This window comes from Numida meleagris, chromosome 11, assembly GCF_002078875.1.
Source record: "Numida meleagris isolate 19003 breed g44 Domestic line chromosome 11, NumMel1.0, whole genome shotgun sequence".
NCBI classification, from domain to species: Eukaryota; Metazoa; Chordata; class Aves; order Galliformes; family Numididae; genus Numida; species Numida meleagris.
This window is the reverse complement of record NC_034419.1, coordinates 3,249,445-3,275,513: the sequence shown is the minus strand read 5'-3', so window position 1 is coordinate 3,275,513 and position 26,069 is coordinate 3,249,445. Positions and strand designations below refer to the sequence as shown.

Genomic DNA, 26,069 nt, shown 5'->3' with positions numbered 1-26,069 from the left:
GACTGTCATGAATTGCAGAGATGATAAAAAACAGTTTGATTTGGCCATGATTTTCCCAATCTGATTCAACTGCTGATCTGCATTACTAATCAGTCTTTTATGTTATTTTTGAAATGTAGATTTTCCATTACTTATCTGCTTTATTTCTCTGTAGGAAGTAAAGTATATCAATGATTACAATAATCAAGTCTGCAGGTCGTACAGCGACCCGCGCAGGGCAACTGATCCCAGTTGAAAACATCTCTTCAGCAACCAACTATTTTTAACCTTGATTAGTTCCTCATTCACCATGCGACCCCATAAACAACGGTACAAGTGAGTGGGCAGCAGGTGCTTAGTTCAATACTGCTGGCAGAAAAAAAGATTGTGGGGTTTTTTATTATTTATTTATTAACTGCAGCACGGGTAAAAAAAATACCCTTGACACCATGATTGCTTCATCTTGCAAACCTCAGTATTTGAGAATACAGCATTCACAAAGCATGCTCTGGGTAAAAAGCTGCCTACTACTTGCTGCTTTTCACCAACACTTTCAATACTCAATTAAGATTCTGAGCATCAGGTGCATCTACAGATCCTATACCAGGCAGAAAATATTCATAGAAGAAACACACATAAAACCTTAAACTCCTGAGGAACACAGACACCATCACGCTGAGTAGGGCTGCCTCTATCCAGGTCAGAAGGGCAAAGCCATCATCTCAAGCATAGCCCATGAGGTGCTTGAAGGCAAGGGAACAATACAGCACATAGATGGTAATCAAGTCCAGTCCTTCATTAGGTTGCACCCATTTGTTTCTGCAGATTGGTGTACGCTCTCAGATCACAGCTACGGGTTCAGATATTTGTCTTTAATGGCAATATCAGCTTTAGCAGGCAGGTCCCTCCTCCACTTCACTTCTTAGCCAGATTAACTACCAAAACAGCTAAATCAACACTTTGGGGACAGCAAGGCATGAAAAAAGCAGGGTGGGATTTGGAGCTGTTCAACTGTTTTTCAGCATCACTGAAATCTAATGTGAAATCAGAGGTCAAGGTTAAATACTTCTTACAAGACATTCATTAGCACTTCATCTATGTAAATTAGGCCTATTCATGTAAATTAGAAGAATAAAGCCATCTTGCAGCAGTCCTTAATAAGTATTAGCTTTTATTAGTTCCCAATTTCAGCTCCATTTAGTACCAATAATCCAAGAATGGTAACTGTTCATAGAAAGAAGTCCATGCAGTGTATCAGTGCTCCACCCAGGCATTCTAGGATCTTTCAAGTGAGCCTTCTAGACAGTAATCATTGAAAAGAAATGACTGCTGAGGTCGGCTGAAAGCTGTGTTCCTAAAGCAGCCTCCAAGCTGACTGGAAACAGATCTGAAAGAGCTCCCTCCCACTTCAGGGGAGCACAGCTGGAGTCCTTTTGTTCCAAATCTATAATGCAAGACTGGTGTGCTCAAAGTAGAAGATGGCTCACAGGCGAAGTGAGTGACAAGCAACGAAATAACCCAAAAGAATTTCTGTAATATCACTAAGTATTTAACATTACGATTTGTATGCAAGTCCTATGCGAGTAACCATTGTCCGCTTTACAAACTTCTTGCTTTACTGAAAAAAATTATCCATTCTAAGTGAGATGTGCTCCTACACTGAGAAAAGCATTAAGATTTGAGAGCTTAAAAAGATTAAACTGTTTGCAAAAACGCGGTAACAGTCAAAAGCTTTAGAAATTAAAATCCATTATGCACCTACCTGATAATTATGCTAAAATAAAAATAAAAGCTAAAATAAAACTGTGGGAAACCAGATATTGATTTGTAATAAAATTCACTTCAGTACCAATTAATTCACCTTACTGTACATTAAATAAAGAACCGTTACAACTTCTTCAAGATTTAATATGCACAGCATAATTGCATGCAACAAAGTGTTCTTTTGAGAGCAGTACATGAAGAGGAGCTTCAGCAGTCTCACATGGAACTAGGCTGCATTAAAACTGAAGTGAGGAAACTGAGAATTATTCCTACGTGAGAGCAGATGTCACTCAGGAATTAAGTTTTACATCAGTCCTGACAGTATTAATTTCCAAGAAAAGGTCACTCTTCCAACCTAGATGCTATACCATTATTAAAACAAACAAACACATCTACAAAGGCAGAAACGATCTGCGTACACAGGGAACAGGACAGGCAATGTGATTTTATTAGAGGCACGGAGTGGTAGTGTGGGAGTAATGCATCCTTTACACAATCTTTTTCAGCTGTAGAAAGAAATCTTGAAGCACATTAGCACAAAACTGAAAGCCTTTCCTCCATTTAAAGAAAAGCGTTACACTGAACACAGCACTTCAACTTTAACATTGATTCAAATCTTCTGGGTCTAAACTGTCAGCCCTCAAATTAAACTCTAACCATCTTAAGGGAAAATAGAAGCACTTGGTTTACCAGTAACTTATGAGCACACTCATAGCATAAATACAACCCAAATTCCAAGGCATGAGGAAGACTATATGGTGAGCTTAATAGAACCAGTCCACACAGAAAAATGAGAAAAAAACATTTTATACTGAGAAACAGTTTTCTAAACTTGGTATCATAACACTAAGAAAAAGCTATTACCAGAACTGTCTTTAAGTATTCACTTGAGCTGTGAATATTCATTTCTAGCATTACCACTATTCACTTTCATCATTCCTCTAGATTCCCATTTTTACTTCCTGCTACATTCACACTTGCAGCAGCACCAAGATGTATTTTCATATTTCTGCAGTGCTGGACTTGCTTTTACACCTTCAGCAATTCATCTGGCTTCAAGTAACGGAGTATCGGAATTTCAAAAACACCCTGAGAAGACTGAGTAAAAATCATGTCCTCACCGTTTTCTCAACACATTCCTATTCCAATACCTTTCTCATCACTGAAAATTCTTTCAGGAAAGATAAGATGAATTTTAACAAGAAACTGCTTGCAGTTTTCAATCAAAAGCAATGGAAATACACAAATGCATGCAGAAATACGTAAGCATATATCTATCACCTATCCTACACCTACACCGTGTGTAGCTATAGATACACAACTACTATTGAGGCACAATAAGACTTAGGTGGCCTAAGATACATTAGCAGTCTATCAAAACGAGCAAACACCACATAACATAGAGAGCGTTTTCTTCTGAATAGAAGCTTTTGTTTTCCTACCTCTTCAAAATCATCACTGACCCACAGTGGGATGGGAGTCCCCCAGTACCGGTTTCTAGATATAGCCCAATCTCGCGCATCTTTTAGCCAGTTCCCAAAACGCTTCTCCCTGACGAAATCGGGAACCCTGTTCCAAAAATAAGAAATATTATTTTACCATTACATTCAATCTACAAGGAAATTAATAAGAACAAGCGTATTCTGTCCACAAAGCAGCTCATTTCAGAACACTGCAGAAATGGGAACACATTCAAGATACCACAGTGGCTATTGTGAGGCTTACGTATTCACTGCCCATGAAGTAACACCATTACTTCTGTCCTTTTATCTTGAAACAAGCTACAGATGTTAAAGACACCACATTTATTTTATTCTACAATGTGTCAGTGAAGATGTATGCAACAATGGATCCAATAAATACATACAATGTCCAAAAGTCCACAGGACAGTCTAACACTGGAAAATCATGGCTAAGGGTGGATAACAATCCTACTGCTTAATTTTACATACAGAAAAAACATACTAGTTATTGATTTTTGTCTGGAAGTTTGGAAAGTCTTGAGTAATACCAAGAAAAGACACTTTGCATTACAGGTGGGCAGCCAGGTAACCACATGTGACCTCTAGATTTTGAGGGAAAAAAAAGATGCCAGGTTGACACACTCTACAGAAAAAGCCTTTTTGTTGTATTTATTATCTCCATCTAATTTTCCTATTACAAATAAATAGCTAGAAAGCAAAAGCCTACCAATGCTTGTTAAATACTCTAGCTTGAGCACTACCAGGTTCTGTGACATGTCATGACATGTTAAAAGCTAACTTTCACCCAATGAACACTCAAAGGTTAACACAAGAATCTGATGCCTACCAAGCTTCTCTGATACACTAAATGCCCTCATGATTTCATGAGGAACTGACTGTTTTTTGTAAACAAATAATTAACTATTTATACAGTGATTATATAACAGGTAAGGGAAAGCAGTGTTTCTGAGGTGAAGGGAGCGCTGTGTGAAAAGAAATAAAGTGGCAAATTGTTAACACAACCTACTACATACCAAAACATTACCAAAACATAATTCTGGTGTCACACAGTTTCTTCTACATTGACGAGGTGAAAGTTAATGTGAAGGTAGAAAAGCATGGGAGCACACAAGCTAGCAAATGAATACAAAGCCATAAGAACTGAAATCACGTTGCTTAGAGAGAGCTTCAGCAATCAGAGTTGAGTCAGTAAAAGGGGATTATTTGGATACCTAAGTATTATCAAAAGTAACTCCAAATGGACCGCAGATAAGATCTCTTGTTCTGATATCTTGAGCTCTTTATCAGCATGTTTGGTTTTAGTTGAATTCAATAAAAGGAAACATAGAAAATAGTGGCTTAACATCATTTACCGCCATGAAATGATACAGAGAGCCGAAATTTTTCATCTTAAAGACAAAGACTTGAACTGCTTACTTTGTATTTGCACTGAAAACCTGAATGAGCAAACCATAGCAAGATTCATGGGTTTGCTTTTCCAGAGCTGCTTTCCAAAGTAAGAGATGGATTTACAAACTGAGTTTCCATAGGAAGGAGCAGTCGCGCTGCAGAAAACATACAGCCTCTTCATTCAACCTTTCCTCCCAGCACTGGGAGATTTACGAAACCAGAAGCGTGAGCATCACTTGGAAAAATCTACTGATGTCATTGCAAGCTGCTCTATCAAGCTTCACCCATGGTGACATCATGTGGAGGTCTAAACACTTCTTGATGCCAACATTGTCCAAGGTGGATTAAAAACTAGTCATAAAGGACTCATCAAATAGTCTGAAGTTCCACAACTTCACTAGTTATTTCTAGGTTTGACTGCAGTTACCTTCTCCACATCTCTAAAAGAAAAATATAGAATGTTTTTACACAAACTCAGCAACTAACATTTCACAGCATCCATACACAGCTTAGAAATTCAGAAACGCGTGCAGGTTTTCAGAATTTCTTAGAGTAGGGCTCATTTCTATTAACTTCTCCACAGTGACCTTAAGAGACCCTCTCTCCCAACACCAGTGGAAACTGTACGAAGACCATTAGCATTTGCCTGACATTCCACTAATGTGGAAAACTTCCCTATACATCACTCCTAAACTAGTTTCCATTTTTCAGAAGTTGTTAGACACTGATTAGCTGAAATTATTAGTCCCATTTAACATAGCTAGAGGCAGAAACAATCCCTCAGCGACATTAAAATGCTTGGAGTTTGAGCTCTGCCTCCTCAAAACATGCAAGAAAAATTAATTTGATCCCCAAAGTGGACATTAACCACAAAAATGCACGTGGTGTGATCCCTCGCTCTCTCTGAGCTATGAAACCACGATTTACCCCTTCTGGTAAAATTGTCTGACCCTGCTGACAATTTTTAGCAGAACATAAAACACAAACCACTTCATCTACTACGAACCACATTTGTAACCATGATTTATTGCCCCTTGAGAGGTGCAGTACAGAAATAACACCGACACAACCATTAAACACAATGAAAAGAGCCTGTATCTCAAATACATTTTGAGCTCATCACTCAAAGAACATGTTACTTAAAACAACTTGTTCTGACCATCACGCAGATGCTACCCAGACACGGCATAGCAGATACAGCCAACTGGGAACAACTTAACTATCTATCCTCCCAGAGCAAACCCTTTGCAGTCGTGCAGTTCTTCAAGCCTAGAGCCTGTTCCTTTCATTTAGTCTTACTGGGTTCAATTACAGTTATCTCAGTGTGACCTTTCTGACTTACACACAGAAGAACATTTTGAAGAAAAACAGAAAGAAATCACAAAACTATAACTCTAACCAGAGGCACCCTATATTTACATGTTTTACTAGGTAGGGAAGATGAAACAGCATTCCTAGCAACGCTGTTACTAATATCTGATCATTATTTTACTTCAGCTCTAGTGTTCCTTAAAGGATTTGGGGGTGAATTCGTTGTTGTTGTTTAAACCATGTTCTCTTTCTTGGTAACTTTTAACAGATAACATCTTGCCACAGGTGCATATTATTACTTAAGCAAGCTTTTATTTATTCTTCCATCGACATTCTGCCAAAAGATTTTACTCAACTAAGGAGACCGAGGGCAGTCAGAGGCTGCCCTGCACTGAATTCTGCTCCCTTCCTTCCCGATGCTGTAACTGAATGAACTTGGCCTCATCCTGAGACACCTCTGGTACTGCAGTAAATCTGTCAGTGTACAATCTTCCTTATAATCCCCAGCTAATTTCTCCATCTGAATTCCCAAGTACATTGTGAACAGAATGGTGACTTTGAGGCTGTGATAAAACCATAAATCATTACTGATGCTGATTCAAATTTCAGGAGATTTTGGGCTAAGTTAAACCACTTACCTAAGCCCAAAAGCTAATGTAGTGCCCTCAAAGAAAATGGCTGCACAAATACTGAAGTACAAACACTGAGCTCTGTGCACAAGGCATCCCCACAGAATGGATATTTAGAAGCTTGAAGAAAAAAACAAAAAACACTAAAGGCCACACACATCAACAGTCCTACTTCACAGCACAAAAAGATACAAAAAAAGCCCTTTGCCATACACCAATACACATTTTCCATGTTTAACCAGGTATCCGTCACATCCTTCAGCTGAAACTCATCACTTTCAGGTTTACGCTGAGGAGCCCACCTGAATCTGCAGTTTGGTACGACAAGGAAGGTGACAAGTGCTACAGTCAATGCAGAGCAACTCCCTGCTAACGGCACTGAACAGAGTCAGACCTCAGAAAAGGTCAAGTTCCAGCAGCAAATAGTTCTAGAAGTTTTAGCAGAAATCAAAGCAGGGACTTCACTTCTAAAGGATTCCTGCTGCAGCCCCGATATCGTGCTGTTAGACATTTTTCTTTTCCCCAACCGGCCTACACTTTGTGTTGGTTTTGACCTTCAAATTTCTCTGCAAAATGACACAGATAGGATTTCATACTTCCTTCTCCAACATTTAGCAAGGTTAAGGAGGCTGCTGTCTCAGCAGGCTGTGAAGCAGTCTGTTCATGCCTTCAGAATAGTGTGGGATAATGGCTATTTCTACTTCCTTGGCACCCAGGATAGTGTGCTAAATAAACTTCAAGGCACAGACACAGCAGCAGTTGCAAAGTTCACAGAACTGAACATCACAACACAAAGGAATAAATATTGATTTGTCAAATAATAAATTAAGTGAATGAAAGTAATCAGTTTCAACTTGCTTCAGCGTAAATCTCTTACTGTCCCAACATAAAAACTCCAGCTTAACAAATTAGAGATGACAGTAATTATCTGCTCTAGGTATGGATGTGCATTTCTGATCGTTCACTTGTTTTTGAAGCAGATCTGAGATCTTGCTGAATTCAAGCATTGCTAAGTGCTCTGCGCAGCAAGCTCCTTCATCCCTTCTTGGTAGCCACCCTTGTTCTTTGCATCAAATCAAGATCCTAACTGATAAACAAAAAAAGATGAAGACCAATGAAAATTTAGACCCCTAACAACATTTATTAGTCTACCACAATAGAAACCATTTTACTTGGCCTCCAAAGTGTATGGCCTACAGAGCATCCAGGGCACGCAAGCAAGCAAACACAGATTTGAACATCCCTAATTAGGGAGCACCTCTTCAGTCCCAGAGCTCGCCTGGCTAACAGCACATCCTCACAGCTGCTGATCCAGAGACTTCTCATCACCAGTTAACACCACAGGAGCAGCAGGAATTAAGATTACTCTATTTCCTTTCTGAATCTTCTTTCCAATGAGAAATGTGCAGGATGTAAGAAATCTGAATTACTACATAACCCAGAAGGAAACACATTAAAAGATGTAAGACACCCGTTCCTTTCCTGGACACGTATTCTGAAGACCTTCTCATGTTCGTAACACAATTGCAAATACCGAGTACAACTTCTTATCCATTTCAAAGTTCAGATGTGTTCCACATGACACTGAGTTGGCTTGCCCTGCACCGGTCACAGGACGCAGGAATGCTGTCACAAAGCAGTATCATGCTTTTTCATAAGTACAAATACCACTGCTGAAATAAACAGTTGTCAAACATTATCACAGCAGAAGCCTTACATGCTTTATCATTAATTTACCATTAAAAGCTTTTTTGAGATATTATGCACAGATGCACTAATTGTTTCTCACACCTCACCATTCCTCTCATCAGCTGGTTATACTCATGGCATTCAAAAAACCACAGCAACTTCTCATACTGGGTAAGACTCATAATTAGTAACTCAGGGAGGCTTGGAGCTTAAGAATTATTTGAAAAACAGTCTCAAGAGTGTCAGATTGATAAACACAAAAACAACCACAATTAGGAAATCTCATAACAGACTAGCACTCAGCATTTGATGTATTTGGTTCTGAGAAGGTGGCCCCCAAATTATCCTTCCATTTGGCAAGCCAGCAACTCGAAGGGATTCCTGAAATCAGGAACTAGTTGCATGTTTGGAAAGATAGCAGGATGTTTGGAAAGACAGCAGGCGACCAAGTTGCAACTGCAAAATCTAAGCTGGTTAAGTAGTTCCCCTCATGTCATTTCATAAAAGTATGTAAAAGTATCTTTAAAACCATAGCACAACACCTGTTTTCACTTTTCTTTATTAACTAACCCTAAGAAGACTCGAAGTCTTCAATTCCATTATGCTAATCTGTTCTTATAACAAGCATCCTTCAACATGACCTCAAATTGATTCCTAATGGTTTTTACTTCAAGGAGATAAAATAAGGCAACTATTTATGCCCTTTTAACACTTTAATTAGTGGCAATACTATATCATGGACCTAATTAGAACTCTCCGGTTAGGGGTGGGGGAAAGAGAGAGGAAAGGGGAGCAAAGAGGAAAGGTCAGCTGCTTGCAAAGCACAGTTTCCACTGCAGCAGACAGTTTCTCCTCCCCAGTTCACGAAATCTTATTATAATGGTGCACAACCACACACCCCAGACAAGTTAGGGTTGCTTCCATCAGTATAAAATAATTTTCTGCCTATGTGCAGCTTACATTTGCTAAATTAATAGTGTTTTCAATCATTTTGATATAGCAATGTTTTTCTGCAGTCTTTTATCACGGTTCCCATAGCAACAAACACTTCAGCGTGAGACTGCAATGCTGCTGCAGACTGCATCATAACCGTACTGTCAGCAGCACACAGCTGCCTGACAAGTCAAGATTAAGTGAAGCCATAACCTCCAGTTCTGTGATATATTTGCATTTAAAAAGCCCGTTATCTTATTTGTATGACTCAGACAACGTGCTAATTGCTATTAAAATTTTTAATCTTACCTATGAAGGCAAGAAAAAAGTCTGTATTCTGAAGCCAGAGAGGAATGAAGCTTTTGCTGTAGCTCTTGCTGCAGTTTCCCATGGAACATTCTGACTTCATGGTTACCAAGTACTTTTATATTTACAAGTTGGTAGTGCCATATATTTGCATTCTTTCAATGGTGGCAGACATTCAGCACCCTGCACACGCAGATGGATTTGCCAGTTGTCTAAGCACTGGTGAACCAACATTTGGAGTTTCTGGCTCAAGTAATGCCTTATTTCATAAACAACAGCCTTGTGATGACCGCTTGCTGGGACTGAAAAGATACTTGCTGGATTCATGACAAAACAATCTCTGCTCAGGAGGCTTTGAGAGGAAATAGCAAAATTAGGACACAGCAGAACACAAGCTATCAAGATCAACTGAAACAAGCCTTAAAGTTTACTTCCAATCCTCAACCGTGTGTGATAAGAGCCAGCAATAAACCCTTCTGACTTATGCTGCTCTAAATTAGACCACCGCGAGGCAAACCCTGCAGACATTTTTCCCTTACAGCCTTCTGCAGGCAATGAGGCCACCGAGCATTTTGCATCGGGAAACGCTGCCACCTACCGACCGTAAACTGCTGTACACTTCACACCACTACGGAGACCACTGCCTGCACCCACAGCTCCTGACTAAGCATAGTCCATGACTCAGAAGAGTGAAAATTACATGATCCTGTTAAAGAAAAAAAATAAAACCACAAGAAAACTGGTACACAGAAAACATGCATTTAAAACTGTTCAGCACTTACTTAAGATAGCAAAGAAAATACCCTATTAGACACAGAAAAACCAACCTATTTTCCAAAATCATCCTCCAATTCTGTTATAATTTAAGTTCTATGGCTCCTGCTACAGCGTTGGATTTCTCATCTGCACAAAGACACACAAGCACGGTTGGAGAAACATCAGCTTCCCACTGCTGAATTGGCCCTACACTCTGCAGCACCTACCTACCAGTTAGGGCTTGACACAAGGTAGGTGTCAACTGCAATTAGAGCACACCTTTTGGAAGGTGGGAGACGGTCTGCCATTCAGCAAATAAGCAGGCTGGCCAACAACTGGGAAGGTCGAATCAAAGCCTCTCAGAAGATAAAGGTGTTTGACTGATGCATGTGAAAACACTTGTTCATGGGGTGCTCGCACGGGAACAGCAGGAAGCATGGAAAATCCACGCTTTAAAAAACAGATCTTAACTTCTGGCAAGAAGGCCTACGGCATGCACTCTTTATAGCATTTTCATTAATCACTCAAATTGTTAGTTCTGCAAAAATCAAGAAAGAATATCTCTAAGAACCAATACATCACACCCTTTATTACTGTTTGAAATTTTCAGTGCCAAGAAAAAGCAAGAACAAAAGTCTTGGCTACTTTGAAGTCTGTCACATCTGCTTTCCTTCCACTGATGCTCATTTTTCCACTACATTAAGTGCTGTAAATCTTGGGTAAACAATGTCAGAACCGCGCAATGGCCTCTAACACTAAAAACCAGCCAACAGTTGGAAGTAACTATTCCTGAAGTTACTGAGGTAGAACTCACTTGGAGATGGGTTTTCTTGTTGTGTTTTTTGTTTTTGTTTTTTTAAACGGAGTTCATAGCTGAAATTTAAATATAAGCCCAACGTATTTAGAACCTTTTCTCTCATCTTTAAGTATATGATAATAGCACACAGTACCAGAAGCGTGAGCTGCTTTAGTTTAGAAACATACGCTACATTAATTTATTCTTTACATTAACTTACACATCTGTAACTTACACCAAGTTTGAACGGTGGCACCAGGAATTAGTCCCACGTGATGCAACAGAACCTAAGGTGGCATGGTTTAGTTGCTTGTCGGCAGCGATGCAGCAAATCCTCTTTATAACTTAATGATTTATTGAAAGAACAACTAAGGCTAAATCCAAACCACGGACACCAGGGACCCAGCTTTGGTGCTGCACCTAGTTCTTTGCATTAACATAGCAGGGAACTAAGGCCTGACAGCCCTGAACAGGATGGATTCATCCTGCTGCCATTCAAGTATCACTGCAGTAAGCTATCTGAATACAAGATTCCAACTTTATTATTTCCTGTTTTAATAATCTCTTCTACAATTTTTGTGGGGAAAATTCAAGAAGGGATTTTAAACTGAGGACTGTCTCCTAATTCCTGCTACAGTGCCATGTTTTCAGCCACTTCCAGCCCAAGTAACTTCTACTCTGACTTAAGGCTGAGAGAAAGAAAGGGTTTTTATTTAGTCTCCATTTAAAAAAAAAAGTGCTGGCACATTGTAATCTTTCTCATAAGCTACAGTTAAGTTTGAAGAATGGAGATACAGCTGTTGGCTTTAATAAATGTTGAGTGACTGTGGCTTTATCAGTAGGCCAATTCATTAAAAAACTAATTAAAAAAATCAATCAAGTTGGAAAGTTTGTCCAACTATGTTTAATCTACTTCATCATAAAGGATACCTATAAAAAGCACAGCTATTCTTAAGGGACAATATACCTATCAGTCATTTACAGGAACAAAAAAAGCAATGCAGTCAAACTCATTCTGCAAAGGTTAATATAGTCTGAAAAGCATGTATCCTAATTTTCTCATTTTCAGGACATACTGAAGCCCCAGAGAGTCCAAAAATATTTTTTTTTCTTTTTTAAAGCCAGGTGTTATTCCTGTGACGCTTCAAGAGATCAGGTCTCCTCAAAAGCATAGAAGTAGGTTTGGGGGAAGGATGGACTCCCCAGCATTTTAGTAGATACGAAGAATGCTAGCATTCTCAATGTCAACTTAAGAAGTTTCATCCCAACCAAAACTGGCATACTTCAAGAACATACAAATAAATCCTTTAAAGTAATGCATTTTTCCATTTAAAAAGTTGGGTCTGAAGCAGGGTTCAAATGCTATACCAATTCTTAGGAGCATCTCCTGGATGAGTTGAGGTCATTCAGCAGTTTCTGCTTGAAGTTTTGCCTTTTCTATCTTAACCAAACACTTGACTTCCTTAATAGGATCATTACAATTTTTCTTATGTTCATGTGAAAGTTAAGCATGCAGGTCTACTGTCAGTCAACAAAACAGTAAAAGCATCTTGAGATAGCTAATTAAAGCTAAGAACAAACACTTTCACCCTCCTCTCCAGCTTGTTTTTCCCCCAAAGAAGGATCACAGTATGTTCCATTATGGAAAACTAAAAGCAACACTTACTAATCTATAAAATCTTCTTATATATCAAGACCAGGCATGTGCTTATTAGTAAGCCAACACCGCAGCACCTTCGCACAGTTTGTATCGTGGATCACTAACTTCTCCCATATTTCAACACTTACACTGCTTATACCATGTAAAAGTTATGCAAAAGCTGCTCATAGAGAATTTCACTGTCCATGAAGAAACACAGCCTAAGTTTTAACTGTTCTGTTTCAACTAAAGGTGAAGAGTTGTTTCAACTTAAGTTTCACCTTCAATACAATTTCATTTGCTGAGCAAAGTCACACAAGGATGGCATCCTACTTTTCCTGCAGTCCTCATCTGAGAAGACTGAACAACTGCAATGGTTCTAGCCTCCAGATCTTCCTCATCCAATCTCGACTTCTTGGGCAGCAGTTAGTTATTGGAAAGGATGAAAAAATAAAGGTTATGGAGGTAGAAAGGATTGGATCCTTTTATTACTGACACACTGTAAATCCATCAGACTCTCCAAATGGCTACTATCTCCAGGAGTTCCCTCTTGCTGCTCATTTAGTCATGTATTTAAGTTACCACGCTAATGCAGTAATACATTTAAATCGTTATCTACAGCTTATCTATTTTTCCTAAGATGACACCTTTTTCACATTCCCAGTACACAAAGGTTTAACTTCTGCTGTTATTGGCCATTTTTTATTTAGTCAGCTGAAACACTGAGTTTATTACATCAACCTCCTCTGTAATAACTATATGAAAAGAACAATAATTTATCTAAAATATAAAAATTGATTTGAAACAATGAATACACAGCGTTTACCTTCCTAACTTCTTCTCTAGTGAATCCTATCTGGGAGGTTTAGCTAAGTAGTTTCATACTGCCTTAGGTTGAGATGCAGCTTGTCTCATGCTTCACTTCCTGGCATTGTGTCACACAACTTGAGGATGCTTTTAATGATCTTGTACTGCATTTCATCATCAACTTAGATTTTAACTTTACTGTTTGATTGTACTCAACCATAATTACACTCTAAAATATATTTCTGTATTGAATTCTACACAAGCAAAGAATGACTTCTGAAAAGCAAGAAAGGAAGGGCATGCAAACATATCCACGCAGAGGGCTGATCAGCAATGAAGTAGGTTATCTGTTCATGCCAGGGTTGCTTTACCAGTTTGAGGTCCATTTGTGAAACCTAAGATAAAATGTTACTTAAAAACCAGTTACCAGCCATGTTCCAATAGCATTGGCTCAAAGACAGAATGGAAATATGATGGGAATTAGCAATAGGAACAGTGACAAAGAGCTTCGTAGAGGTTCCTCTTTGCAAAGGAATAAAATATACGTAGGAGACATTACCAGTAGCATTGAGCATTATTCTCCAGTAGCTTCTCCACCATGTGCTCTACTCTTACAAACCAGCTTGGCACAGCTTTGTATATTAACGGAGTATCTGACCTGTAGCAGGAAGGTGATGGGGAAAGAGCAAAAAGGAAAAGCCACGTTATTTATGAAGTACATTTTAAAATACAGTTCTGTACATAACAGATCTTTCTTCAGAGATGGAGTTCATTGTACACTTCTTGAAATATTATCACAGTAACAAAGGTTGTTTTGTTTTTAATCACATATTCTTACTCTTACATGAGCTACCATTACAAAATTGATTCCTAAGAAAAATCCCTCATGCAGCAACTACACGAATTTTTATAGCAAGAGAAACCATGAGAACAAACTACACTTGAATTTTAAATTTATGTTGCTATGAAGTACAAAAATAAGAACTTCACCCTGTATTTAAATGAGTTATATAAGTCTTCCAGGTGACATCATTCTGGTTGTTTTTTTTTTTTTTTTTTTTTTTTTTTTTTTTTTTTTTACATGCACATCTCCAACCTGGCAAGCCAGAAAACATTATGCTACATTATTACTATTCATATTTAAAAGACTAAGTCATTAAATTGAGTAAGAGTACCCAAGGTTGACTAGATGATCATGCTATGCCATGAGGAGAAGGAAAGAGAGATCCAGAAAAACACATAAAAGAAGTAAAAGGCATCCTCACATATTTTTTACTTCAGCATTTAAGGCAATTCATCCAAAAACCACACGAGGTGTGTAACACTGACACGATGGAAAGCACAGCAATGACAGCAGAGTAGCAAAGTCCTAGGCTGCAGCAAGTGAGCATTTGCTCAAATGCAATAGCTGTGGGCACAGAAATAAAGGAAAGAAGCTGCTTACCTTCAGAAGGCCTCAGGCAGACAGGGATCTCCAACAAGATACCTTTACCTCCACTGCCAACCCTTAAATGAGGTTTGGGAAGGGGTGGATCCTGCCTCCACCCCTTCCAGCCACTCAGGTGCACTGCATGCACCTGAGCTCCCCTGGGTTGGCCCTGCCTTCCCACCAGGTGCTCCATCACTGGTTTAAGCCGTGATTTAGCATTTCTGCTACATAGTGGCAACAGATTTGGAACTTGGGATTGCTTAGAAATGAGAATGCTGTAGGACAGACTTTACAGACTGATAAAATTCCCTAAATCACCTAGTAAAATCGGAATCTTTAAGCATCTGGCTGCACCTCTTATTTGTTAGTTCCATAACACAACAGCTTATGGTCTTGAGGGACTGTTCCAGTAACACGCGGCCTTCTTAGGGATCCAATAATCAATTCATGTGTAAAGTTCACAGGAGAGTTCAGACAACTCTAGTACTTCACATCTATCTCATTATTCCAAATTAAAGAAGGAAGACTGAACCCTAGGATAAGGAAGCTGTCTACTTGAATAGAGCAGCTGCAGCAACTCTGGGACAAGAAGCTTACACTTCCTTAATATCAACTCACTACACAAAAATATTACCTGAAATATTACTTTTTGTTTTTTAAGCTATAACACGGATTCATTTCAAATGCACAATCTACTCATATTATGATGAAAATTCAAATTGATAATATGGAAGTACTTCCTAATGGTACACCTACTGGACAAACAGAAGAGGGAAGAAATACAGAGCAAAGATTGTTTGGCTTTCATGTTGCCTAATAATAGCCACACCATTTCTATTAATCCTGAATTTGAGAAACTAGTTCAACTGTGATATGTTTCAACGTGCATCTTTTAAGAGTTAAAAGATCTGTAAATAACCTCAAGGGGAACAGCAAGAGCCCAAAGCAATAATAATGAAGTAACATTCCATCTATCAAATGTAAACATACTGAGATACGAAGTTCCAATTCTCAACTTTACGTCCTGATATCCAAAAAAGGGAATAGTTTAGTTAACTCCTCCCACAACAGCAAGACAATAGTGAAAAGAAAGCATTCTGCAAGCTACACGGCCCTCCTGAAGTAAAGAGCAGATAGAGAATATATTCAGGGAAATTCTGCCATCTGTACAGACAAGCAGTGCCTTCACACAGAGACAAAAAAATCTGCCCCATATGACTGGTGACATCTGAGGAAACCAGATTCAGTTCTCTACTGGAGAACAAAGTGAGAAATCCTCAATACTGGGTTATGCTTTCCATTAATACAAGTTAAGGAAAAAAACACCCAACTAGACCTTAAAGCAGAGATGGATGCTAAAAAAAAAATGATAATCCTTTCTGCATAAACATTCTTCTATCTAAACTGAAGGCTGTTTTCTTTTAACCCTTTCTTAAATAAGGTAAGCCACCTTCTTGAAGACAAACAGGTTTCCTGAAGACCAGAATATATATTCCCACGTTAACAAAACATTGAACAAGTTTTGCTAGACTTTCATATATGTATGAAATATATATTTTATATGTATATATATATATATAAAAGAACAAGCAAAAGAAATCATAAAAAATGAAAAGAAATGGAAAAAGCACCAGTACAATCACATCACTCAGAAGCGGTTATGGTCGTGATGTGGGCGCAGGGAATACATTATCTGAAAATGGTTGGAAGCCAAGGGACTACTATGGAGAACGCCTGCTTGTTTTCATACCCTTTCTATGCATTCACTTCTGGACACCATCACAGGGTCTACAGGGACACGTGGCTCCTTGGTCTGATATAGTACAACCACTCTCACTGCTTCCATAACAGTTCTTTTGCTCTAACTTCAGATCGGTGCTTTTTCAGTACTTCACAAAGGACTAAGGTCGACAGACTCAACTTATTAGCAGTACAAATTGAAAGTAAAAGGCAAAAATGCCACAGATGCCATAAACCAAACCTATTTCAAACAAGAGAATAAAATCCCCTCTTCCACGCTGCCTTCCACCTCTCAACACAATAATGTAACTCATAGAATTCCAAGACAATCGCACTGAAATAAAACCTGTTACCCCTGAGCACCAGAGGACTGACCTTTCTTCCATAGCTAACATCTGCATTTCTTGAAGCAGTTCCTCTACCCAGCATTCCTGGAGTCTTCAAAGAGTACCTTACATTACAGGTAAAACTGATTTTCAATGACTAAGCATTTAAATTAAGACAGTGATTTTAGACAAAAATATCAGGATGATGAAGAAAGAGCAGACAGCACCCCACTAAGGGCACAACCATTAAAAGCAGAAAAAAAATCTAACACAAATAACCTATTTTAACAACTTAAGAATATTTGCTCTTCTGCCATGGGAAAAGAAAACTTCACAGTGCATGTTAAAGCCTGACAGTCACATATCCAGTTTCACAGCATCATCCTACCACACACAGAGATGAATTCTGATTACTGAGGACCAGCACATCCTTCAGGGAACACCAGGGGTAGCATGTTTCCTAAGACCTGCGTCCTTTAGAACTTTATCAGAGGTACAGAGGCACCTGAGCAAACAGCCTGTTCCTTAGCAGTGATAGAAAAATCAGCTCTCTCTGAAATGTAACCTTTGTACATGAAAAGATCAGTGAGAACACTCTTCATGCACACTATATGCTCCAGTAGCTCCATGTACCTATTCTGGACCGCACGGTGGTTTAAATCAACTTATTGTTATCTTCCATTTTCTTTTAATTTCAGAAGTAAGTTATGGATCACTGACCACGTGCCCTTAAAGAACGCTTCTTGGCTTTCCTTCCACGGGCTTAAAAAAAGCAAAACCCTGCACGAGTCAGTGATAGAGCTTCCCAGTGTTAATTTCTAATAGGATAGCACACAGGAGCTACCATGGACACTTGGCTGTCAAGCTTGCTACTTTTGCTGCTTTCCAGGGTTGTTGAATCACTGCCTACTGCTACCTTCTAGAGCTGTTAAACCACTACCTCGACTATACAGGCATTCAGGTTATCAAGATCTCACAAGTACATAGAACAGTTTTGGCTAATCGTTTTCTTTTTCAGCAGTTCCAATAAAGAGGAGTTCGGGCTGGAAACTGTCTACTGTGTACTCACCTAGGTGACACTGTTACCCTTACCTTTAAATTCCCAACTTTAGTTAACAGAAAATTACTGCATATCATTACAACAAGACAATTAAAAGAAGGACCCTTTGATGATATGCAAAAGGAGAAAAATAACACACTTGGGATTCAGCAACTCACTAGTTCCAGAGAAAAGCATGAAAAATAGTACATTAAGCAGGAAAATCTGATTCCAAAGTTTTCTTTCATTAATCAAAATAACTTATAACTATGTTTGAAGTCAAGAACTACTCTTCTACTTTTAGCATATTCCAATTATGGTTTGATTTCTGATGGAAGTTAAATGAAATTTTAAAGTAGATTCCATTATTCTGCTCTTCCCGCCAGATCATTTGCTGCTAGGTGCTGCCTGCAACTTATCATCAATCAACAAGAGTGTCAACAGTGTGGCAGGATTAAGTATGCTCTACAGCATCAGCATTTCTATGTAACTAGTTTATCTCAGAAGGTCATGACTGTATATTTGAGTTGCTACATAAGGAAAATAAAAGCAGTGCTCGTTTTCGGCTGCAGTTTAAAAACTAATAACTCTTGAAGGACTAAACCAAAATTGTAGCCCCTCTAATTCAGTATGCTTGATTCCTTTTACTTTCAGTGATGTTAAACCGATGAAGGTAAGTGAGGGGGAAAAAGGAGGCAAACCTCAAGCTCCTCAGTTGCAACCCTCAATCTTAAAGCCATATGCACTTCTCTCCTTACCTCCAGCAGAACGGATAGTTGTGCTTGTAACTACTGCTGTGAACCAGCCTGCCTTTCTCCTTCAGTAATTTAATGATGTTCTTATCTGCATCCTGAAACGACAGAAGAAAAAGGTTTTCCTTGGATAACAGATTTCACAATTTCAGTAAGCCACGACAAGATTCATCTCCAATATCTAACAAAAAAATAACCTGCAGGTAATTCAATATCTACACACACAAAAATCTCCAAAATGGCATACAATTCATACATTTACTGCAGAGGCACTGTGAAACACTAAATTTGAAACATTATTTGCTCTCCAAATCCTCATATAGATCAGCTCACTGTGTAGAACTTAATTTTTCTGTAGCACCACTACACACCGGAACTCACATCATTAAATCTTTGATTGTCTTCTGATTTTTCAGCAGAAATCCACGGTGCCTTGTACCTAATATTCAGAACTGACTGTAACATACTCCTCTAAAATGCGAGTGTAGTTACAGAAGCTATAGCATCTTTTGTAACATCTAACAGGATTTACAGTTTAAGTTGGGACTGAAAACTGTAGAGTTCAAGACAACCTATTGGACAAACACTGTCAAAATGAGATTAAGAAAGGAAAAAAAATCAAAGTATACAAAGATCTTTTTATATTGCAATATTCACAATCTAAAAAAGAATTCACCATTTAAGAACATTTTTCAAGTTCAGATTCAGATAAACATGCAGTCTCCAGTACGCCCTTATTTGCCTCAATTTACAGGAAGCAATGATAGCTGTTTGAGTACAAATACAAGACTTTCAAGTCTGTTCAACTGGAACAGGCCATCAAATAGTAACAGTGGGAAACCATGACTGAAAAACAATTTATTTAGTAAGTATATGAGGCATTCATTTTTACAGATTTGTCTATAACAATCTAGCATTCCTCTGGGTCTCCTTTCACATGACTCTCTTTCATCTATTAACGAGTCAATTTGTGTTGCAACATGTCCCACAAGTGGGAAAAATGACTGGATTTCTCTCCATTAAGAAGCTGTCTTAAACTATCTGGCTGATATAAACTTAATTATGACATCTGTGAATGCAGTAGGCACCCAGAGGCAAGGCAGGCCTTGGCACACTTACCCAGAGACTGCATACGTAACATTCCTGTAGGAAACTAGGAAAAAGTGTGACTTTGCTGCTACTAACAAATAAACACCCCTCTTTCCTTTCAGTACGAGATTTACAATACTACTTACACTTCAAGTTCTTTTCTTTTTTTCAGATATTCTAATAAACAAATCTGCCACTGTTGCACATGTTAATAGACATTTTGATTTTTCCAGAGGCATACTGAAGACAAAGGCATTAAGGCAAAGATAAGAACACTTCTAAAGCACATAAACTTTATCTGGAATAAAAGAGTAATTTACTATCTCCAAGCTCACTGACCTTCACATACTGTCCAGCAAAGTCAGTCACTTCAGCTGTGAAGCAGCCTGACACATCAACAGGACAAACTGGGACAGAATCTTTCTGAATAATATTAAAATCCATACAGACTCTGTAATCATCCTACAAAAGATAGAAGTGCCAAGTTATAGAAGACTGAAATATCAGTTATAATATCAATTCCTGAAAAAAATAAATACAAAATAAGAAACATGGTGACTGGACAAGAATAGTGAAATACTAGCCTTCACTCTACAAAATATATGCTTAAGAAATGTTATTTTACACAATTGTACTTTAATTCATTGCAGAAGTTAATATTTCTTCAGTGTATATGCACATTCTTCTGTAGACATAAATATACACACACTTATGTATGGATGGAGATGGCAGGTTGTTTTAATCAATCTCATTCTGAAATTACACATAAGAAATCCCCCTAATTCTGAATGTGTTAATGATTTGAAGTCTTTAAATCCATATTTCCCAATCTTTTGGGCACATAGGCAGCAATACTGACCGAGCACCACACATGGACAACATCACAAACTGTTTTCCTGGCCAGCTCGTTTAATTTTTTAATTTCCTGTAGCAGTAAGGAGCACAAAAGAAAAAAAGCCTTCAGGACAAGAAAATGACTGAAAGCTTTTCACAAACGTAACTAAGAACCAATGGTACCTTTAAAAAGGAAAAGAGCAGAACAGAATTATTAGGGGAATAGCGAAGTTCAGACTGCAATTTCAAGCTTGAAGTCAAAGTAAACACATCTTAACCAATTATTATTCCAGATTACCCACTTTCTTTCCCTAAAGGTGAGATTATACTACTAGAGATTGGAGAGGAAGGGAGAGAGAGGAGGCTGCAGATTAAACTCTCTCAATACATTTGCAGAATCACTTAATTTTCTTTCCTCGCCGAGCAAGGTCCTACCTGAGCCTGTATGAAGGCAGGCTGCTTGAGTCTCACAGGTTCCTGTACTGCCACTCTGACCAAAAGGGGAGCCAACCACTGACTTCAGGGACTGAAATTGAAGGGTTTTGTTGTGGTGTGAAATGGAACCTACAGTGGCCCTGACTATCTAAACTGGCTGCAGTTGAACTTTTAGACTCCTCGTTGCTTAAAGCTCATTTACCTTGGATGAAACAAGCACACAACAGCTACTTCATAGGAGCTGCGCTCTGAAGTAAGCTGTCAACCTTGATCAAGGAGATCTTATCTGAATAAAGTGTTCAAGTAAGTGTCAAATAAGCAAGCATTTCACAGCTAGCTGAATTCTCCTTTCATAGATGTAACCAATACTGGCAAGTCAGCTTTGGGTGGGACAATGCGCTGTTCCCAGGTCCTCTCTGAGGTCTTCCCCCTGCATCTTAAGCACCACCCACCGGGACCCTCAAGCCAGGTCTAGTAAGTGTTGCCAGGTAGATCCATGTTACATTTTATAGAACATGCTGAAACTCATCCAGAGCAATAGAGAAGTTGGCTGCTTTAAGTACCAATGCACCACCATCACATGCAGAAATGAAACCCATCTCAGTTATATCACTCATTTACTCTACACATGACAGTCTCAGTCCACTTTTCAGTTGCTGTGGACAACCACCACAATTACACAGCCTCCATTTGGTCAACCAGCTATTACAGTCAATAGATGACTTAAGACAAGCCTGTTCTCAGTTGACCTTTCACCAGCTATTATTGCTGAGATACAGCAAGCAGACTGCAGCGTTAATATGTAGGCCAGATGACAGAACTAACGTCAACCCTGATTTGGCAATGAACTGCAAAAGGCTTTGAAGAAGCAGCCAGCAAAGAGTACATCAAAGCCCGGCACACTGACAACCTAGCTAAAACATAATCACGAACCTTCCACTTCGCAGGACCCAGGTCAAGAGGTGGTTCAGTTTGGTTTGCATCACCAAAGCAGCCGGTGATATATCAAGAGTTTCCTTTCTTTTGAAAAGCTTGGACTTGAACATAAACGCTCTACAAACTGACCTTCTATTTGATTTAATGGGGACTTGTTCACAATCCAAGAATACATTCAGGCACAAGCAGAAAACCACAAGTGCTAAGCTTCACTGGAAAACTAAAGCAAATTTCAGTTATTTCCAGAATTGAAGTCATACTGCTGGTCACTTTTTTTTTTAATGCCTGTGATGATTAGATCTTTTAGAAGATTACAAAGAGAAGTCAATGCCATACTTAAAATGAGTGAAACATAAGCTATTAAAAACTCATCGATGAGAATAACTCAAGGCTTTTCTCACAGAAACTTGAAAAAAGGCAACAAAAAAGGAAAAAACTGTCAATAGGTTTACCTGTAGCACCACTTAAAAATTAAGTACCTTTTCAACACATTGCAGAAGTAAAGCATAACAGGAATGAACCTATGAAGCTTTCATGATTCATTCTGAGCAAGCACTGAAGTACAGGGTTTAAAAGCCAACTAAAACCATCACTAGAACTTGATGCAGACACATCTACCTATGATGCCTGAGCAGACGGATTTTAATGTCATGTTAATCTGCAAGTACGTTGAGTTTGAAGTTTTACACAGGTTTGTCTTGCTCCACAAGCTTTAATTTTGATTTCACTTGAATTAAAAAAAAAGTCATCTCATACTGCATTGCATCTTCTATCTGGCAAAAACATCACATAAGACAATGAAACTACAAATCCTGGAACTAAAAGGTGAATTTTTACTACTGGAGAAGGAGCATCTAAGCTATCATCTCAATGTCTATCAGAAAGAAGAATAAGACCGCCTTGCTTTCCTCTAACTGTTTATTAAAAGAACTTGCTTATAATGGGGGGAAGGAACAGACACAAGACAACGTTTCTTGAGAAAGACTGTGCCCTTCTCCTCTGAGCTTTATCTCCTGCTCCACTCACGCCCTTTTCCTCTTGCCTGTTCGCCTTCAACCCACAACAGTGAAGCAAGTCGCAGAGATGCCAATTAGACAGTCCTACCTATAATCAGGAGTTCTCTCTCTTTTTCATCTAAGACTGACTATTTAAAAATGGAAACATTCAAGTCAACGTCATGTAATATTTGGTATTCTGTACAGTGCCTACTGTGATGAATTCCTGAACCTGAACTAGAGCCCTTGTGAGTCTTTCTGAACAAAAATAGTCACTGGACTGTCAGAAGCAGATCTATATGTATCCCACAAGAAAAAAAGCAGCAGCATTTCATACAACATATTCTATATCATTTCCTTCAAAGGGTAGCGTATCAGTTGACTCAGGTCCATACTACAGCATTATGAAGTGTAGGCACCCCATATGTATCAACTGCTAATTTTATGATCTTCGCATACTTTTTACTCACAGAATTACTCTATGCATCTTTTCTTCCTTTGCAATGCACATACTACACTGCCACGTTTTCCAAACCCCTGATTTTAGAAAGGTAATTGCTGACTTCCCAGGAGAGATGGAACTTTTTTTTTTCCCCCTTTTGTGTTTACACAAGTCTTTGCGGGCTTGCAACAGAACCTAACAGAAGATGGCAGATAATCCTCGGTCTAACTGGTCAGTTAAGTTTCCCAACAAGCTGTTTCCAATAACTAGAAAGTATTGTGAAAGTACACAGCAAAGCAACACAGCAGCCAATGGAACACTTCTTCCAGAGCTCCCTTGCTATTAGCAGCCTTCCCACTTCCATTACTCCATGTCCCATGGCAAAAGTTCTTGCCTCAAAACCAAGACTGGTCTCTCATCCCTCAGTTAAGTCCCTGGAGGATTTAGCTATAGGTGAATATCTGAGGTTCAGCTCATGCGATATGCTTTAGATTCCTTAAGGCACTTTACCAGTCACTGTGAATTTCTCTATTAACCAGGAACATACTGCCCAATCTGATTTTAAGTTACAGCTGTATTAAGGTAGAACATCTTTTCATGTCACTGTTCATCTTGTCAAGGGAAACAGAACACAACAGATGCATCCTTCAAAAAACGCAGCAAAAAAGGACAAAGACAGGATATTTCTCATGAATACAAAGAGGTCTATTATTAATGCCAATGGTTTCTGGAAACTATAATAGAGCTTGCAGTACAGGGACTGCTAATTGCTGGACACTGGCAGTTATTACAGGTTTTTTGAGGGCATTTTTGGATAATGGTTGAAGACAGGACACTATACAAAAGAGACAATGAGTCTAAACTAGCGCTGTTAATTCCTATGTCTAAAAACTGATGAAATTCATGAAAAAAATCCCTCTTAACCTTTGCAAGAATAGACTGAGGGAAAGAAAAATAAAGTTTCTTAGTAGACAAAAAAGAAAGGAGTTCAATAAGGGATAAAGCCTCCGGAAAAAAAAAGCACTCCAAGCACTTTCTCAGGCATTCCAAATACACAAGTAACAAAATTGACAGACTGAAGAGAGGCAGCATACTGAGCAGAACTACAGCTACCATCCAAAATTATCACTTTAAGCAAGTTTCTACTATCAGTGTTAACAGATCATTTATTCCTGAAGCTGTAAATTTAGTCTTGGAACAGCTAAGATCAATGACACTTGGAAGACACAGTGGTGACTGCACTTCACATACCATGACAGTAACCAAAACAAGGGACATCTAAAATCCCCACTTTAGCACGCAAGGGGCACTAGTGCACGGAGAGCTCCCTAGAACACAATGCTACCTACATTTCTAAGTAGCAAATTGGAGGGTTACTTAATTTCATAACCATTGACAGTTCACAGTAGCTGGAAAGCCAAGCCACATGCACGAAAAAAGAAATGAACACAACAGACACAAATCATACTCACAGCACCAAAATAGGGGGCTTGATGAACAACACCTGTGCCTTCTTCCTCCTTCACATAACTGTCTACTAACACAGTAAAGGCACCTTTATCTTTGCACTGTAATACAAAAATATGCTTTTCATATATACAGCAAAACAGAATTCTTAAGAACACAGGAAAGCCACTGGTAGTCACAATGGCATCAGAAATAAATGATACACATTAAAATGTGACATTCCTAACATTACATATTTATTTCCCATAGCTAAGACACTTGGACACTTCATTTAAGCAGCATCAACTTTGATTAAATCTAAGATCTCTCCATAAGGCCGCAGAGTCCATTCATCTTCAAGTCACAGTGCTACACTAAGTCCTGTGTTTAATACAATACAAATGAGTACACTTGTGTAAGTGAGGATACATTCAAGACACCTACAAGCATTCACTTTGCAGAAGTCTCCTTTCATTTTTACACTGGATGGTACTGGAAACTGTACCTCCTTAGTATTTCTTTTTTTTAAAAAAAAAGCTTTTATTTTATAATAAGAAATTTCCTTTATTTTCTCCAGAGAATAACAAAGTGGGAAGCATAAAAAAAAAATCACTGCAAACTGTTACACCTCAATCAGATATGTCACAAAATATTTGGCATATCCTGAAGAGGGATATTTTGGGATAAGACACCGATTCTAAGAAAAACTGGTATATGCCCATCTGTTCTTTAGGAAGTACAGCAGGACTCAGAGTCATTAATCCATTCTGATTCTTCACACCTGTAGTCCAGTTTATCAGATTCAGTTTAGCTTCTGACCTTTCTCTAGAAATAACAGGTCCTGCTGCCTACAGAGGTTTCCTCAGCTTTGCTGACTTCAGCACATGCTTCAGCACAGAATGCAGACACAAATGACCGAATCTCTTGCCTGAGTTAACAGCTTGTCCAGCAGTACTGTGATCCATTTCAACTCTCTGAAGAATTTAACCGATTTTCACTAAGTATTGTTTTTGTATTTTTAATACATAGTCCTCTACCCTGCCTCTTATTACTATATATTACTACATACTATAGCAACACAATCTCTGGTGCTGTTATCGACAGGAGACTTACACAGCACTTAA

General features: G+C 38.6%; 1 protein-coding gene across 2 annotated transcripts in view; it reads right to left on the bottom strand.

Moving 5' to 3' along the window:
• IARS (isoleucyl-tRNA synthetase) overlaps positions 1–26,069 on the bottom strand; it is a 93,308-nt gene that overhangs the window by 45,443 nt on the left and 21,796 nt on the right. For both annotated transcript variants that reach the window (XM_021409841.1, XM_021409842.1), the window contains exons 11-15: positions 24,972–25,067; positions 20,197–20,319; positions 18,775–18,866; positions 14,042–14,140; positions 3,186–3,312 (exon numbers count right to left, since the gene is read on the bottom strand). In XM_021409841.1, the coding sequence (XP_021265516.1) occupies positions 3,186–3,312; positions 14,042–14,140; positions 18,775–18,866; positions 20,197–20,319; positions 24,972–25,067 (537 nt within the window). The remainder of the gene's footprint in view (positions 1–3,185; positions 3,313–14,041; positions 14,141–18,774; positions 18,867–20,196; positions 20,320–24,971; positions 25,068–26,069) is intronic.